Source organism: Syngnathus scovelli, chromosome 7 (assembly GCF_024217435.2).
Source record: "Syngnathus scovelli strain Florida chromosome 7, RoL_Ssco_1.2, whole genome shotgun sequence".
Classification (NCBI taxonomy): Eukaryota; Metazoa; Chordata; class Actinopteri; order Syngnathiformes; family Syngnathidae; genus Syngnathus; species Syngnathus scovelli.
The window spans coordinates 5,208,093-5,226,545 of record NC_090853.1 but is presented as its reverse complement, the minus strand read 5'-3'; the positions used below and the strand labels follow the sequence as shown (position 1 = coordinate 5,226,545).

The following is an 18,453-nucleotide window of genomic DNA, read 5'->3' as shown; positions in this document are numbered from 1 at the left end:
ACATGTTTCTAATTAAAACTGCTAACAGCTGCTAAACTTAGAATTTAGCAGCATCGAGGAGAAATATTCGAAATATTTTTCCTCATTTACAAAGCTTGCATAACATGCTTAACCTACTTAGAAACAATATATCAACCGTGTAGTATGATAAAGTCGCACCATGAGTAATTCCAGGCCTCGGGCATGATAGTGCACAAAAATCACATCTGCAGTCATCATTTGTAAGTAGCAAGCGACATGAGAAGTCAAAAAGCGTGCAAGCTTCGGTTCTTTGTCTCGCTGTCTGAACATCTCCCGTGCTTTCGCTGCCTCCTTTGGGATATCTTTACACTGTTTGTGTTCCGCACTGCAAGGGAGGGGGAGGGGGGAGTTGGCGCCTCCAATCATTTGTGCTACTCAATTGTTATATTACATTCAATGAACCAAGAACTGTGAAGCAGATGCAGAAACCTCTAGGCTATCACCGCAGTCGCCTTCTGCAACTGAATGATTCAAGATTTCTCAGACATTAATTGTTCCCAATGAAAGTAAAGTACTGGATTTGGTTGCCATGACAACCCACGTAGCCTATATTTATCCATTGTTGTTGCTAGCCCAATAAGCAACGATTGAATATTTCTTTTTTTCTTCTCATAAATCCATTAATCTGTTTTTGTTTTTTTTTTTCATTTGTGTTTCCAGGGCCGGTTGCTGGCCTGCATCACTCACAGCTAATGGATGTCTTTACCCACTATGCCTACAACGACAGTTTCTATGACAATGCAACATGGGGCTTCAACGAGACGGCTCAAGAGCAGAAGCACGCCTACAACTACTACGCCATGCTGCTCACGCTGCTCATCTTTGTCATCGTATTCGGCAACGTGCTGGTGTGCATGGCGGTGTCGCGGGAAAAAGCCCTGCAGACAACCACCAACTACTTGATCGTCAGCTTGGCGGTTGCTGATCTTCTGGTGGCTACGCTAGTTATGCCCTGGGTCGTCTACTTGGAGGTATTCATATGTAAAAATTCAGACACAGCTGACTTCACGGATAACTCAGAGGGTCACAAACCCTGAAAATTCTTCAGAAAACACTGATGGAGAATCACTGTTTCCTTCGGGGGACAAAAAGTAATATTGAAAGAAATTCTCAGTAAAATGCTAAAATAGCCTAGAGTCAATAATCTGGCCTGTCACCCGGAGAGTCCAAGGATCAGGGGAGGCAGTGCCCCCATGGCCCCCCCTCTAGCTGCACTAGTGGATTCCAGCCAACCAAAAAAAATCTTTATTGTATGCATATTTTTAATACAGAAAAATAGCACAGCATTTTATATGATATTTATATTTTATATATTTTTTTATATGCATTATATATATTTTTTGTACTGTAAACAGCAGCTACTTCAGACCATAGCATCAGAATATCACGCCAGTCACAGTTCACACGATTGGGAATATTTCTAATTTTGCAACCCATAATCATTTCATATTGTAACATAATGGCGACGCAGCTGTGAGTCATCAGTGCAACCCAGAATGGAGAGCAGAGGCTGGGGTTGAGCATGAAATTTCTAATTTAAATAAAAAAGGAAAGTTCACACTTTTGATTAAACATAGATGATGTCATGATAGCGGCGATGCATATTTTTTCTGAACCTATACTGTGGAAAATGGTTTTGCGATATCAGAATTTTGGGATGGATATTAATAAATCCCATGAGAATTTTTTTTATATGCTACTAAAATGTTTTCAATTTTTCATTTTATTATAAATATATGTCTTTATTTTCCTTTCAGTTTGATTTTAACTGGCATTGGAAATTGCTCCTTCCACTTCCGCTGTCAGCTCCCCAGCCTCCATTTTTCCACTTTCTCATCGTAACACCTTTGCATATTAAACCCAGAATGCTGACACAATTTGAATGGCAACAATCTTGCAAAAGCAAAATCCCCCTTTGGCTGAAGTTTGAGCGTGCGGAAACGAAAGCAGCTGCGGCCCCGCCGACAAACCCACTTTTCTTTGGGCATCACTGTCAAAAAGAGACAAAGCGAGCAGTTGCCCGTCGCCGCAAAGTCTTGTCCTGCCAGTTCCGACTTTATGTTCTAAATTAAAGCCGGTGACCCCACAAAGTTTGCCATGGAGCAGCGAGAGAGAGGAAAAGTGATCTATCAAGACACTAGTCAGGTTCTAAAGGTTGAAAAATGTAAAAGAGGAGGAAAGGTTCAAAGGCGGCTCATTAGAACGTCTAATCTTTGTCAGTTCGCTGTTGGTGAAACGTTTGACGCTTAATTTTTGGACGACAAGGCCTCAGGGACAAAGATTAATCGACCCCCTGATGCATACGTCGCATCCCCTTTTCAGAGCCGTGCGAAGTGGCAGGTGGGCTCGTGTCAGGCGAGATGGGGTGGCCTATCACGGCGGTTGAAAATGTTACGTTCATAATGGGGTGCTTGGACTAACTAACTTTTTTGATAGAAGGCAGCAGGAGGGCTACAAGCACTGAATGAAGGTGAACGGCGAAGAGATTGGAGTTGTATTTTTATTTTTTTTGGTAGGAGTAGTCTTATCAGAACTGGGCGTGTTTACTGATAAACTGTAAACATCAATTGTAAAATGTTTGCAGTTTGTCATTTTTGCTCTTGCATGCATTTTTACGTATTTCATTTTATCGTAATTTCTGGACTATAAGCCGCACCTGAATATAAGACGCACCAGCTAAAATTAGAGGGAATTCCTCTTTTGTACATTTATAAGACATACTGGACTATAAGCCGCAGATGTTTTAATGTTTAATATCGGTATACAAATCATACATAATAATAAAAATCATGAAAAATACATGTGCAAAAAGTTGCTTTTTAGAGTCTGGAAAATACGGTATTATACGTTCCAATTGAATATATAAAAGGGATTCAAGAAAAAAAAATCAGTAACAAGCAATGAATTGGACTTGCTCACTTGGGCGTGTTGGATAAATCCCAAAAGAGTGAGTTATTCAGACAAGCAATTTTTTCCTAAGTGCCTCGGCTTCCTTTTGTTGATGGTTGCATGAAGCCGCCACTTGTCGGTATTCTTCCTCTTGCAGGTGGTCGGGGAGTGGCGCTTTAGCAAGATCCACTGTGACATCTTTGTCACTCTTGACGTGATGATGTGTACCGCCAGCATCCTCAATCTGTGCGCCATCAGCATTGATCGGTGAGTCAGACGATGCTCACATTGCTTTTTCATTCCTGGCACCTTTACATTGATTTTTTTTTCTCAAGGAAATGTTTCACTTAATGATTAACACCCTGAACATATTTTTATATATAACATGACGCATGAATTTGCTTTGAAGAATCTTGATAAAATGCAATACGCTCATACAAATACTCCATTCATAGAAGTCTGTCCGTGTTTGAGATTGAATTAAGATTATAAAGCGTTTGCAAAAATTAATTTGTATCTGGGTTGATAATTCCAGTCTGAACATGTGAATTGTATGTTCATATTAAAATGCGACGGCAAGAGATAATAAAAAAAAAGCATGTCGTTAGTCCAGAAACGTAATTCTATAGTTCACCAAAGTGCAGACGTTTATTAACAAGAGTACATGCAACCAGCAGGAACCAATTAATAAGACAGGATATGAATTACTGAAATGAGTCTCGTCAGAGGTTTTGAGACGCAGTTTGGGAAAGGCGTGCACCCGACCGCATCTTTTCTACTTTATGACTGCAAGTGGAATTATGTTTTCACTTGTTAACTATTCTCAAGGGGACGCGAAGCCGTGAGTTAATTAGATACTGTTGAAAATCAGGAGATAACCACAAGCAATGCTGTGGTCAGATGAACAACTAGTTATTTGTTTAGAAGGGCGAGTATAAATACATTATGTAAACGAATTTGTAATCTGGACATATACATATATACATAGTATATATATATGTATATATATATATATATATATATATATATATATATATATATATATATATATATATATATATATATATATATATATATATACTTATAGACATACGTGCATATACTCATACAAGTCACATACACATACCTATACTTATATGCACATATAATAATAATAATAATAATCATCATCATCATCATCATCATCATCATAATAATCATAACAACAATAATTATCATGATAATAATAATAATACATCAGATTTATATAGCATCTTTCTGGAAATGAATACATATTCATACATATATTTATATGTACATATACTGTACATAGTATACATATGCAATTCACATGCACATACTTATAATATACATATACTTATGGACATATACTTATACATATACGTATACAAATACACACATGCAAATACTTACATACATATATGTACATATACCTATACATATACAATTCATATACACATAAACATACTTATAATATACATACACATATACTTATGTATATATACATATTCTTATACATATTCTTATACCTATACATTATACTCATACATATACACATACGCATATACACGCATATATATGCATATATATGTATGCATATACACACAGATAGAGGTGGAATATTGTCATGTTCAATTTTACATGATGTTCTGCTTGGCTGCACAAAACAAAACACTTGCTCAAACCTCTCATTATATAGAACTGGAATAGAATACATGTACATGTCTCTTTTTATTTTTTTCGGGAGAAAATCACATCATCACATATAATCCCCTAATGCATCATCATTTGTATTTGAAATGAATGTCTGTATAGAAGCCAAAGGTAAATGACACCACAATTTGCATTTAGATGTTATTTATAAGATTCGTATACGCTGGGTGTTTACTTGCTGATTCTCGAGGGGATGACTGTGATGGCTTTCAGGACTGGCATCCTCTTGGTTGAGAACATCTAAGTGTTTACCTAAAGGATAGTTATTTTACGAGAGTCTTGGATGAAATGTGTCGTGAACAGCTGGAGGCGGAGGTTTCTTTCCTACATGAAAGGATAGTTTGCTTCTTGTGCTCCCTTTTGCATACATCGCCCTGTTCCTGCTTATCAAAGTGGAGTAAATTGGAAAAGGTTCACTTCACAGCTTTTACTTTTGTTTCGTATGCTCGCACTGCAGCTACATGCATACATGAATGCTAATATTTTGGAACCTTACAAAAGCAAAGTTAAATGTAGGTTGATTATTTTGTTAGAATATTGTTTTTCCCTAAGGGTTAGCCCTAAAAAAAAATCCACTTTTAAAACACAGCACTGAAAAATGTCTGTCTCAGATGACTGGTAACATTACAAAAGCTTTTGCGGCTGGAACGGATAACTGGCGTTTCCATTCATTTCAATAGGGAAAGATGATTTGGGATAGTTCGAGTTACTCAAAACAAATACCAAAACGTATCTGAAGCCCCCTCTGCATAAAAATCCAAATGACCTTGACTTTTTTAACATTAATTGCACATCTGTCTCCCCAATCATAAACCCAGAATGTAAAGAATCAGAGTGTTTTTTTTAACAACAAAGTCAATGAACATTAATTTACCTAAAAGGCCAGATGTTCTTGGAGACTGTTACTCAACTCAAATCGGATCAACTTTACCTATAGAGCACTTGAAAAAAAAACAACTGCTGCATATAATAAATAAATAACATAATAAAAGTAAGTGCAGATGTAAAAAATAAAAATATGTATGACTTTAGTGCACACACTGATCTATTTTGTCTTTACGCCTTCCCTAACGGACGTTCAAAATCGACATTCATTCCAGGAGACCTTCAACAAAATTACATTTGGCCCAAAATATCAATGTACAAGACACCATAGGAAGCCATACATTTCCTGACGATTATCTCCGTTCCACTAACAAGGTCGACGAATACATCAAGGTGAACGTATGAGAGTTCCCTGCAGCATTCGGAGTGTGAACCTCTGCTTTCCTTGCACCTTGCAACGGTCCAATCCATTTTTCTCACATCACACACACACACAAACACACCCACATATAATGCTTCCATAAATCATATCACAGGTTTAGTCATCCACACATATTCAATTCAAACATTCCCCAGATTGTTTTTGTCATCACTCGCCCTTGCTTCTGGAAAGAGAAAAAGAAAATCCTGACGCTGATTAGAAGACTAATCAAAAAACATTGATTAACCGATCTGGGTTGTCTCTTCGTATCTTTTCCACAACACTCTTATCAGTGCTGGGAGACATAGCGAAACTCAAATCAAGATTCCAATCAATCAGTACATCACTCAAACTAAATGGGTCGAGGAATACGTCATCATGGAGGCAACTTAACAACTTAAGTCATCAAGTCGGGGTAGTAGTAAGACCACTGGAAAAATCAAAAACTCTTGAGGAATCAGCCTGAAAATGCCCACAGACACCCTTGATCGACTTAATCTGCCATTGGGGGATAGAATGGGAGAACTTCAGTCACCATGTTGTTCCAAACAAACAACATAATAGTAGCAATTGACAAAAGTTCACCGCTCAATGAAGTCAAGGCCACCTCTACACTTCAAACCTTCGGTCCACGTCATGCAGGGATGATTAATCCTCGTGTAGCTGCACTACTTGACTTTTTGTGGACGTGACTTACCTCAAGGCACAAGTGCTGAATGCGCTAGTAAATGCAATTATTTATTTTTACAATTAACTAATAATAAATGTAATTTATTTTTCATTATTTTTTATTCATTAGTTAATTTATAATTCAATGTATTATTTTTTATGATTACAATTAACTAATAATTTATCTTATTTTTTATTCATTAATTAATATATTATTAAATTTAGTCTTTTAGCATCAATTTTAAGATCCTACATGTCATTGTTCCTGTGACCTGAAACAAAGTTGCTCCCCCCCTCCCCTCTCTCAGTTACACAGCAGTTGCGATGCCAATGCTCTACAACACCCGCTACAGTTCCAGAAGAAGGGTGACGATCATGATCTCAGTGGTGTGGGTGCTCTCTTTTGCCATATCCTGTCCTCTTCTCTTTGGGCTCAATAATACAGGTAAGAGAAAAAAATTTTAAACTCAATGTATTAAAACAAATACCGTATTTGCCGGTGTATTGGTCGACCTTTTTCGATCCAAAATCGACCGAAAAAAATCGACCTCGACTTATACACCGAGTCATAAAATTTAACTTCGTATTCATCGCTTCAAATGTGATGGTAACCAAGGCCGTTTCTCATGCATCTCATTGTGCGTTGCACTTAGAAAATTTGAACCGTGCGGCGTGCGCGAGTGCGCGGCCCGCTGGAAGTCCAATGAGGCGCCGCGATCTCCTGCGCGGTGCTTATAAAGTGCCGATCCGCTCGGCTTGGAGCTATTTCCGACCTCCCGTTGGTGCCGGGCGGCGTGCGCGAGCTCGCCGGCCGCGATCTCCTGCGCGGTGCTTATAAAGTGCCGATCCGCTCGGCTTGGAGCTATTTCCGACCTCCCGTTGGTGCCGGGCGGCGTGCGCGAGCTCGCCGGCCGCGATCTCCTGCGCGGTGCTTATAAAGTGCCGATCCGCTCGGCTTGGAGCTATTTCCGACCTCCCGTTGGTGCCGGGCGGCGTGCGCGAGCTCGCCGGCCGCGATCTCCTGCGCGGTGCTTATAAAGTGCCGATCCGCTCGGCTTGGAGCTATTTCCGACCTCCCGTTGGTGCCGGGCGGCGTGCGCGAGCTCGCCGGCCGCGATCTCCTGCGCGGTGCTTATAAAGTGCCGATCCGCTCGGCTTGGAGCTATTTCCGACTTCCCGTTGGTGCCGGACGGCGTGCGCGAGCTCGCCGGCCGCGATCTCCTGCGCGGTGCTTATAAAGTGCCGATCCGCTCGGCTTAGAGCTATTTCCGACCTCCCGTTGGTGCCGGGCGGCGTGCGCGAGCTCGCCGGTCGCGATCTCCTCCGCGGTGCTTATAAAGTGCCGATCCGCTCGGCTTGGAGCTATTTCCGGCCTCCCGTTGGTGCCGGGCGGCGTGCGCGAGCTCGCCGGCCGCGATCTCCTCCGCGGTGCTTATAAACAGCCGCATGCGCACGGCCTCCCGGAATTTGAACACATTTCGTCAATAAATTTCGCATATTGAATTTTGAAGTTTAATATAATGCAACAATTGAGCTCGACTTATACAAAGGATATATCATAAAATCGTAAATTTCCGTCGAATTTTAGGGGGTCGACTTATACACCGAGTCGACCTGTACACCGGCAAATACGGTAATAAAAACCGAGAGGTGGTCACAATTGTTTTTGTTCAGCGACATTGCAGTCGTACATTCGAGTAGTTCATCTTCAAGTGTCCAACTTGATAAAGATGTTATTTGCTGGCTAGAGCAAACTGTTCCCTGTGAAAACATCACTCAGCTGGAATGAAGGGAAAAAAAATTGCACCGCTCTGACCTTCAACGTAAACCACCGTTTGTCTGGATACATTCTATGACAAGATTTGAAATAAGACCTCCACTCCAACTTTGCCAGTTGTTGAGTTTACTTTATTGCACAATACTAACAATGACCCATTTACTCGTGTGCGTGGAAAAAACGACAACTAAACCAACGTAATGAAAAAATCTGAACACTTTGCTGTGCTTAATTAGCCTTCGAGTAGGAATCATCCAAATTGTCCTTTGACGTTTGTGTTTCGCCCAAAATTAGCACAGATGGCTCCAACAAAGACCCGAATGAGAACAAGCAGCTGGGTGGATATTTTTAAAATGCTACATTTGAAGCAGTCGGATTCACAAAGGTGTTCCATGACTCACCTTGTTTGAGTCCTCAAGCTGGTGGGAATAAAAAGTATTGTCATGTTCCAAGCGATGGGGAAAGGAGCCTAATAAAAGGAATTGTGTAAATAACCCCCAGGTGAGGCCAGGTGACATTTTCTGATGAATTTCCAAGATAAACCCTCAGTTGTTGCCAAGAATGCAATTTCAAGGAACAGCATGTTACGCACGTAAGATGCCTTTTGGATAAGAGATCAAATTCCACACCAGTCATACAAAAGGGGGCTAAACACAAATCCCTTTATTTATTTTTTCCTACGGGTAGTTTTGATTGTTCTCCTTTCTCCTCGCAGCCACCCGGGAAGCGTCGCTGTGCGTGATCGCCAACCCCGCCTTTGTGGTGTACTCCTCCATCGTGTCCTTCTATGTTCCTTTCATCATCACCTTGCTGGTTTACGTGCAAATCTACGTGGTGCTGAGGAAGCGAAGGAAGCGGGTCAACACCAAACCTAAGCAACGTTTGGGTCCGGCCGCCGTTCCTGATGTGGCCACGTCACTCAAGGTAAGCTTTGAAAACATTCCAGGAAAAAAAAAAAAAAAAATCTTTATTGATTTTTAGCTTTATTATAATGGACGTGGATTGTGTTGCATGAATATTGATTTTTGTCTCGGTTACAGCGAGATCACATCCTGAGTTTAGTATATCTTTAAATGGTGCACCGTAAAAAAAAAAAAAGAAAAAAACATCCCATTTTGCTTGGGCTAAAATTTGTTGGAACAACCCACAAATATAAATTGTTGATATTTGTTGACTCACACTGCGGCAGAAAACATGTCTGGTGTGTATGCGTGTTTGTATAATGACACAACAAGTTTTTTTTTTGTTTTTTTACGGTACATTACGATATAATTCAATGGGCTGTGAAATCATTTCATGGTAGCATCTTGACAAATGAGCAGATAATCATTAGGATGAGGAAATAATCATTGTTGAGTAAGCAAATCCCATTTCAATGCAGCTACTGGCTGACTGGCTGCACTTGTTTGTAAGGAAATAACCTCGATGTTTACTTTATGATGCTGTCAAGTTAATGGGCTGACTTTCAGCGGCAGATCATATCCTCGCTGAGCTGTCTCGCCGTGCCAACGCTCATGTATTCCGCTTTGACCTTCCAGGATGCTGTATCTACGCGATGACAGCTCGCCGTTTTTGTCACTCGTAAGCTGACATTGTACCTGCTGCTTGCTTGACACTTTTTTTTTTTTTTTGGGGGGGAAATTGCAGGAGTGCACTCACCCGGAAGATGTGAGGTTGTGTACGATGATTGTCAAGTCAAACGGGAGTTTCCCCGCCAACAAGAAGAAGGTGGTGCGTTGTCATTTTGCTCTCTTTCTTCTTGAGTGTGACGGAAAGTGAATGTGATAGACCCCGGGAGAGATTTAGCAAGATGTCACCTTGAGATGTGACATCCCATTCAGTACGTTAAACGACATAATAATTGCTTAGTCAATTGTGTAGAACGGATTCATTGTGTTTTGAATTAATGGACCATATGCACAGCACTTCCAGTACAAAGGTCAGTTGCCGCTGTCAATTTGTTAAATGCTACCGGGATGCCAACTGACCAAAAAATAACCTCTGTAATTAAATTTGGGATGTTGGCCGGGTTTTAAATTGTTTAACTTTTGAGAATCTAAGATATTAGTCAGCACGTCCGACTCAGAGATGTGCATGTAGGAGCTTCAATCGATGTCCTGGATTGGTCACCGGCCAATCACAGTGATCAAATGGACAAACATTAAATATACTGTAAGTGTATGTAGTTACATATTATATATTTGAAATATGTGTAGTTTAAAAAAAATCACCAGAAAGTAACATAAAGCAACATGTTTTTAAATTAAATGACATTAAATTAAATAAAAAAAAATAGATAAATAAATAAGAGCTGAGTCCCATTCTGTATTGAATGCCAGTTGATACAAATTAATTTTAAGGCATTTTCAGAATGGACAGTGATGATTATTTCTGGCTACTGTTCGCCAGGAAGTCATTCCATATTTTACGACTAGCAATAAAAAACTCTTTATCCACAGAAGCAGTGGAACAGCTGCACTGTCTTTCCGCAGGGATCAATTTTAGGCCCACTGCTTTTGTCTTTATACTTGCTATCGTTGGGTCTTATCTTGGGATTGGGGATTTTCTTCCATTGCTATGCTAAAGACAAGAAGATTTATGATCCATTAAAAGTGCTTTTATTAGGTCCTGAAGACATTAACGCTTGGATGAGCTTTTAATAAGCTATCTCTAATATTCTGTTACCTTTTGACACTTCTCAGATATTTATTAAAGACGTCACCAACAAGGGTGACGATTTAGAACTGGACGAGCTCAACAGCGGAAGCAGCAGCCATAAACAGAAGCCGCAATGCGCCCTGGGAGACACTCCGGCCACGAGTCACCAGCGGCTGATGCCGGCCAAGGCCAACGCTAGCCCAACTTCCTCACCCCCGACGCCTCCGGAGGAAAGCCAGAAAGCGGAGAAGAACGGAGACCCCAGCAAGGAGGCCTTGGGAGATCCCACACAAATAGTGGCCAAAGTCTTCCAGACGCAGACGTTACCAAACGGCAAGACGCAAACATCGTTGAAAAGCATGAGTAAGAGGAAGATCTCCCAGCAGAAGGAGAAGAAGGCCACGCAGATGTTAGCCATTGTTCTCGGTGAGTTTTTTACTGTTGCAGGTAAAACTGAAAGCACCAAAAAAAAAAGAAAATTTAAATCTCCTCTCACGGGAGGCCGATTTCCTCCAAGTATTGAAAAGGTTCTCCTCTCTTCTCAGGTGTATTCATCATATGCTGGCTGCCATTTTTCATAACTCACATCTTGAACACCCATTGCACAAAATGCAAAGTTCCCGCCGAGATGTACAATGCCTTCACATGGTTGGGCTACGTTAATAGCGCTGTGAATCCCATCATCTACACCACTTTCAACGTCGAGTTCCGAAAGGCTTTCATAAAAATTTTGCACTGCTGAAACGCGGCGAAGCTTTTTTTAATTTTTTTTCATGCTGAAGGACGAACACAAATTTGTGACTGGGCAAATACCTCATCATGGAAAGGACCGCACCGCAAGAGGTAACTGAAATTTCATTTTCAAAGTCAGGGAGCTAAGTGACTGAAGAAGAGATTTTTTTTTTTCCGTTGGAATCATTTAAGGAGCGTTGTTTTTTTTTTTTTTTTTTCCTCTCCGAAACTCTGAATGTAAAACAAGAAATGTCTGTAACAACGGCTTGTTTGGGAAAGACAAATGTACCTTGTTCTCCAAAAAAAAGAAAAACATTGTGCTTGTCCCCGTGTACTGTATACACTGCACACACAAAATTGCTATTTATTGTGTGTATTTCTCGTTTCTAAAAAAATATATATACATATATCTATAAAATCAGTGTTCATTTTCAGTGTTCAATCAAATATGTGAGCTCTATATTCTGAAAACCTATTTGGAATGTGTGTTCATGGCAAAAGACTCTTTATAGTTCTTGCTGTATATCGTGGCTATGCCAATAACCACACGATTGCAATTTTATAAATTGGAATGTCATATTTCATTTATTATCATGATCATAATTTGTTGTAAATATGTTTTCCTAACACATTTATTGTGTTTATATTATATATGCCTGCGACGGAAATGTGATGCATGCTACACTGTTTCTCTACTCGGCTTCCCATGAAATGTATCTGTTCAATTGAAAAAGACAAAAAGATGTCCAATAAACAGTGAGACACTGTCAAGTGCCATTTGATCAACAGTATTTCATTTGTGGATATAGTTACACCCCAAAAATTGGACTGATTCCATTCCCAGCACTTCTTTTATTGATGCCGTTTCCCGAAAAAAAGTGCTGAGCTCTCATCTCCTCGACTAATGACTAAAAAGCTGATTCGGAGTAAAATTTCCTTAAATGCTGAAGGAATTTGATATGTCACCTTTAAAGTGTCGACAAACGCTGGAGTAACCAAGTCATTCACTTTATTAGGTACATAAACTGCTATTGTTCCTCATATAAAGCCTTTTATTGACATTTAGGTTTTAGAGTCGTTAGATGGACAGGAACAGCGCATAAGAGTAAAAAATATGAAACAATCCCTAAATAAATAGCGGGAGAGGCTTTTATTTGTGTTATACTATTATAAATGTACCTTTTTTAGGCCAATGTTGAAATGAAATGTTGAAAAGACTTTTCTCTTTACAGATGTCTGTTTGGGATGTTATCAGTCATGGTCATGGAATTCATGTGCCGGGTAATTGAAGCATTTTGTCAATTACAGAGAAAGGTGCCATGTCTGCTGTCTGCTGTGTTTTGGATGCCTAAAATGGAGGTGATCGTCATAAATCCATTTTTCTATAGTGCCTATCCCTGGAATTGGTCTCTGGCCAATCACAAAAGCACATCTAGACAACCTTGCACATCTCTGGGCAATTTAGAATCTGTTAGAGTATAGGAAAAAAAAAGGATGAAATGGGCTGTCGCAATTTATTGAGGTATGGTGTCAATTAGAGCAGACGCCCGTAAAGGTCAGTTTTACATATGCCATGCTTCTTCGGCACATGACGGTCATAATAAATGTAAAAAAAACAAAAAACATGTTATGATCTACCGATTAATTGCAACACATGGTCACAGTCATTGTAAAGCTACAAAGAAAATAATGATGTTTGATGGGGCTAGTGGTTCAGCTTGTGATTACATAATCCAAGTATCGGACCAATTAGAGCTGCTATTGTAAGAAATATGGCATGTTTTCGACAGTTCCAATTCAATTTATGGATTCCATATGTGAAATAATAGTGCTGCTTATAACAAAGAACTATAGCTGCCATATTTAAATCATGTGGAGAGAGTCTTCAAAAGCAAATGTGATGTGGAGGTCGGGTACGAGTTTGCGGTTTGCTGAACCGAAACGAAAGCGGGTGTAAATTCATGCCTCAAAAAACAAAATGTAAATTAGCAATTTGCCGTTCAATGTGGCGTCGCATAGCCGGTTTGCCTCAATACCCTTCAAGAATCTATCACGGTGGCCCTGACACTCAATTTCCGCCCGTAAGACTTTGCCATGCAGCCCAGCAACATTATAACGATAAAATTTGGATTGGAAAAAAAAAAAGATAGAAAAAAGGACGTATTCACGCCAGCAGCTAGTGCGATATGAAGGTTGCTGAGCAGCTGGTAATATTCAGTGACCCAAAATGTTCTGCTTTGCAAAGCAATTCATCAGTTGCAGTTGAAGTGCTGTGGCTGACAGTCAAGAAATGCAGAGGAGGCTTTTTGCTTTTCAAATGTTGTCTTTTAATCAAAACAAAATAAACTGTTATGACATGATAGATGAATGTCTGTTGACAGTTTTGCAAGGGAGTCCAGAAACACAAATTGTATCGGGAAAGGTGAGTGATTAATCAAATATTTGTCTTCATAAAGGGAGTTGTTGAAAAGGCCGACGACATATATGACATATTTCTAACTGATGTTTTTTGAATGGTTTTTGACAGTGTGCATAGAATTGTGATTTCAATCACACTTGGTCTTCTTAAAGAGATGCAGTACGTAATTCAGAGCAAAGAGAAGAGGTAAGTAAAGTTAGCCATTTTAAAATTTTAATATTCGTTGAACCCACGGAGCAGAATGTGAGCTAAAGAAGTTTTTTAATGACGATATCATTTATGCTAATTGTCATTAGCTTGTTTTTAATGACTATAGCCTTTATGCTAATTGCCATTAGCTTGTATGACATTGACATTTATTATGTTAACATTAGTTTTGTAATGACTTTTGGGGGTTTAAAAATACACTTTGTGTGTGTTCTGTTTGCAGGACATTTTGTTGTTGTTATTTTCAACCCAATTATTCAACTAAGTGATCTGCAATGTTGTTGGAGCATCCAGCACAATTCCCTCTTGTTGTGTTAGAGCTGGAATTAGTTTGAAATTTGTTTCCCGTGAGGCAAATTTTAACAAATTAATATTGTTGCTCTTCAATGAAAAGCATGTGTCTTCATTTCCCCTCGGGAAAAATAAGTTCCTCATATTTGGAGATAGTAAATAACTCTCCATCACGGGTTTGTGGTTCATGCTCTCAATGTTCTGCAGATTTTTTTTTTTTATCCAGCTCATATTTGTAATTTGTCCAAATGCTCAGTTATACTGGGAATAATTCCGCTGGTTTTGCTTGCCTAAAGGGAGCTAATTAAAGATTTAAGACTTTTTCTTCCTTCTGGAACTTTTGGTAGCTTCTCTTGCATGTTGTGTAAATGTGTTCTTTCCAAAGTCATGGAGGGGATTAGCTTCTTCCCTTTCAGCTAGATATAATGTGACACCTTGAAAAAGTATCCAGTTAATAAAGTATATCCCCAAAACAATTAATTACCCGCAGGCATCTATTTAAATTTATTTGTTGAGAAACAAAAGTGACAGGTAAATATCAGACGGCTTTCTGTGCTGCGATGTGATTGGCCGTTATGTATTTCAGAGGATTTTGCGTCGTACAAATTAATTCCTGCCTTTTCCCGGTGGTCCGACAAAATCAGTAGCTAAGGTGTCATGTCATTTCCACTCCATTCCTTCTGGCACTGAATGACTGATGCGACGTGCTTGGCGACTCAGTTTAATGGACTTACAGCATCTCCAAGGACATTTGGGTTCTGGTTGGTTCCTCTGGCTATCATAAGCGGAGAAAAGTGGTTAGGTATAACTGGGAAGGAAAACAAAAAAGCATTTGGATAAATACATAAAACACTGAAGGTGATTCTACAGGGAGACTAACATGTTTAGAAAGATAATATAACAAAATGTAACATGTTCATGTGCAGAGGCCATGTTATTGCTTATTTTATTGCTGCCAAAAGAACCTAACATTATCCATGTCTGCCATATGGAATTACTCTAATATAATCCAGGGAGGTAATTTCCCCCATTAATGCAGACCCGCTTCAGTCACATCCAAAATAGCCGCATAATCAATTTAATTATGAAGTCGTGTTTATGGGTCTTGTTGGTTTCATCAAGTAATGCCTGTCTGCAAACACAATGGCATATGTGTGTGTGTGTGTGTTTTATCTACAAAAATAAAAATATAAATAATTTTATATATATATATATATATATATATATATATATATATATATATATATATATATATATATATATATATATATATATATATATATATTTTATATACAGATTTATTTGATATACTTGTAACACTGTGAGGTCATGCTAAGAATTTTAACAAATATTTTTTGGTTTGTTTGTTGGGTTTTTAATTAAAAATTAAACCTTTATTGTTACTAATCCCAAACAATAATGGTTAATGTCAGCTTCAATGTACTTTGGATTTCATTTCCCTAACAGTGTGGATTGCAGTATTAGTTTGTGCTGTGTTGATATTTACATAGCTGTGTAAATAATTAACTCCTCATATCACTGAAATTAATTTCAGTGGTAAAAAGTAAGTGGAAAATAACACAGGATTGAATTCATGAATAATTTCAGAGTGTGTGCTCAGCTCCGGTTCCGTGCCACACGGATTGCGGCAGGCATCTGCACACAAACACGCAACAGTGATTTGCTTTGTTTGTAATTCAATCAGGCTTGATTGGTTTGTAAGTTGGGTATTATTTCATCATTGTTGCTGCCCAGACACACTTATTAATTTTATGATTACATCAGATGCAGTCTCTTCATTGTTGGCCACCCACACTCCTGCTCCTAATCTGATTTTAATCCAGACACTTCATCAGTCTTCCGGTTTTGTCTCTTACCGAGACGTTTTAAAATGACGCATGACGATGCGTCTGTACTTAGCCGTGATTTACGAGTATGCATCCGTTAGTATCGATTTTTACTTTGAGGAATTTCCGAGTCGAAAAACCAGAGGCATGATGGGGGGGGGGGGATCCTGCTGCTCAGTTGAGCGCATCTTTTACTGGTCGTCCAAGTGTTTTCTCTTGTCACCTCTGAGAACTCCACATCTTGGTGACAAGCAGTTCTAAAAATAGTCGTAGGGGTCACAGCAGGAGAACAGAAGTGGAGTACAGTGTTCCTTTGATTTACGAGCCAACAATTGGATTCCGTGGTTGCAGAACTTCTATCGCAGTTAATACTACTGCCGCACACTTTTGAGTTTCCGGGTTCTGTTGGCTGGATGAGCCATGATTGGCTAAAGATTTTAATTGTCCCCGCAATTATCAGCATGAATAATTATCAAGGCCCAAATGTTCATGTTGATTTTCAAGGGGTGAAGCAGCACTAATGATTATACCATTAACGAGGAATTCTCCTGTGTTCTTCCATAGTGATTCTCGCAAACCAAGTTTATGGAGAGGTGCGAAAGTAGAACAAAGCCCGGCTTCTTCTTTCATACTGAAAAAGTGCCTGAGGGATGGAAAAGTGTTGGACTTGAACTCTGATTGATCTGAATGCGACTAGTTGGTATGTATGACATAATTATTTTTCACCTGATTCAGCAAACTTGAGTGTATTTGTGTGTTGCTGGAAACAAATGAGCAAAGTTCTGCTCCTATGATGTTAAAAATCATAATCTGTACATGCCTGATTTGCCATCTTGCTGAGTTGCTTGTACTCATTGAGTTGTCCCCGAGGCAGCATATCAATCTGAACCTAAACACAAACCAGCCAATCAGATGCAGGGAGCGTGGACGAAGCCAAGCATGAGTTGTTGTTAATTGCGCTGGGAGTCAACATAAGCCATTGTGAGCGCTCTCCCGGCGCAGGTAGTCATAATCACATTCTTAGATGACTTTGCTCTTCAGCGGCTCCACTTGAGTTCTGTTTAACATCAGTCACCTCGTTGCCTATAAACACAACTCCCTCCCACGCGGAATACCGTAGTGTATTTTGCAAAATATGTAAACAACAAAAACGTCCCGGCAGAGTGCAAATTATTCAGCAACGGCGGTAGAGTTAGATTTTTTTTTTTTTTTTTTATTGACAGCTGAGTCTTGAACCAAATATTTATTCTGGCTGGACCCCAGAAATGGCGCAGTCAAAAATCTATTGTGCAATGTTGAATTTAATGTCTGCAACACAAAAGCAATAACACGATGCCGAGTGGCCCGGGGCCACCTCTTGCTGACAGGAACCATAAACAGAAACGATATAATTTAGGAAGCTGTAAATTTGCATAATGCAGATCACTTGTCGACAGTTTGGCTAAGGATTCAGTCGTCTGGCCAACCTGGCAGGACTGCATCCAAAAAAAAAAAAATAAGAGCGATATAATCCATCAAACTAAAATTAGCAATTGCAATAACAGCGATCGTCCGTGTTGCACGTTTCAATCTCAGCTACATTTTCCAAGACTTGAATCCTATTTGTGTCTGAGTGTGTGCCACCTACCCATCTGATTGATTGCTGATCAGTCCGCACACCTGCTATCCATCATCTCATCAACTGCGAAGAATATTAAACACGTTTTTCATGCCGCCATCACCGCATCACCAATTCAGCCAGCGTGGGGGTCAGCTTTGTCATCTTAGTTTGGCCCCAGTGGCGATTTCATTACAGAGTACCTGTCTAAACAGAATCGCCGCATGTCTGTCCACGATGCGACCCGCTTCTCTCCTGACCTCTATTCTCGACTCCCAAATATTACGTTGCTTGTTTTTACCCAGCCCACTTTCTGAGTCAGCAGCCCCTCACCTTAAGTGACCCCCGCTGCCAAGACAACATCGCCGTCGTACTTTCCGTGCCACG

The 18,453-nt window shown here is 39.7% G+C and overlaps 1 protein-coding gene across 1 annotated transcript in view; it reads left to right on the top strand.

Moving 5' to 3' along the window:
• The window catches only part of drd2a (dopamine receptor D2a), a 74,644-nt gene that overhangs the window by 16,350 nt on the left and 39,841 nt on the right, over positions 1–18,453 (top strand). The window contains exons 2-10 of the mRNA XM_049726957.2: positions 682–992; positions 3,068–3,177; positions 6,847–6,983; positions 9,031–9,239; positions 9,963–10,046; positions 11,018–11,399; positions 11,519–14,127; positions 14,233–14,310; positions 17,034–17,169. Coding sequence (XP_049582914.1) covers positions 682–992; positions 3,068–3,177; positions 6,847–6,983; positions 9,031–9,239; positions 9,963–10,046; positions 11,018–11,399; positions 11,519–11,715 — 1,430 coding nt within the window. The 3' untranslated portion in view covers positions 11,716–14,127; positions 14,233–14,310; positions 17,034–17,169. The remainder of the gene's footprint in view (positions 1–681; positions 993–3,067; positions 3,178–6,846; positions 6,984–9,030; positions 9,240–9,962; positions 10,047–11,017; positions 11,400–11,518; positions 14,128–14,232; positions 14,311–17,033; positions 17,170–18,453) is intronic.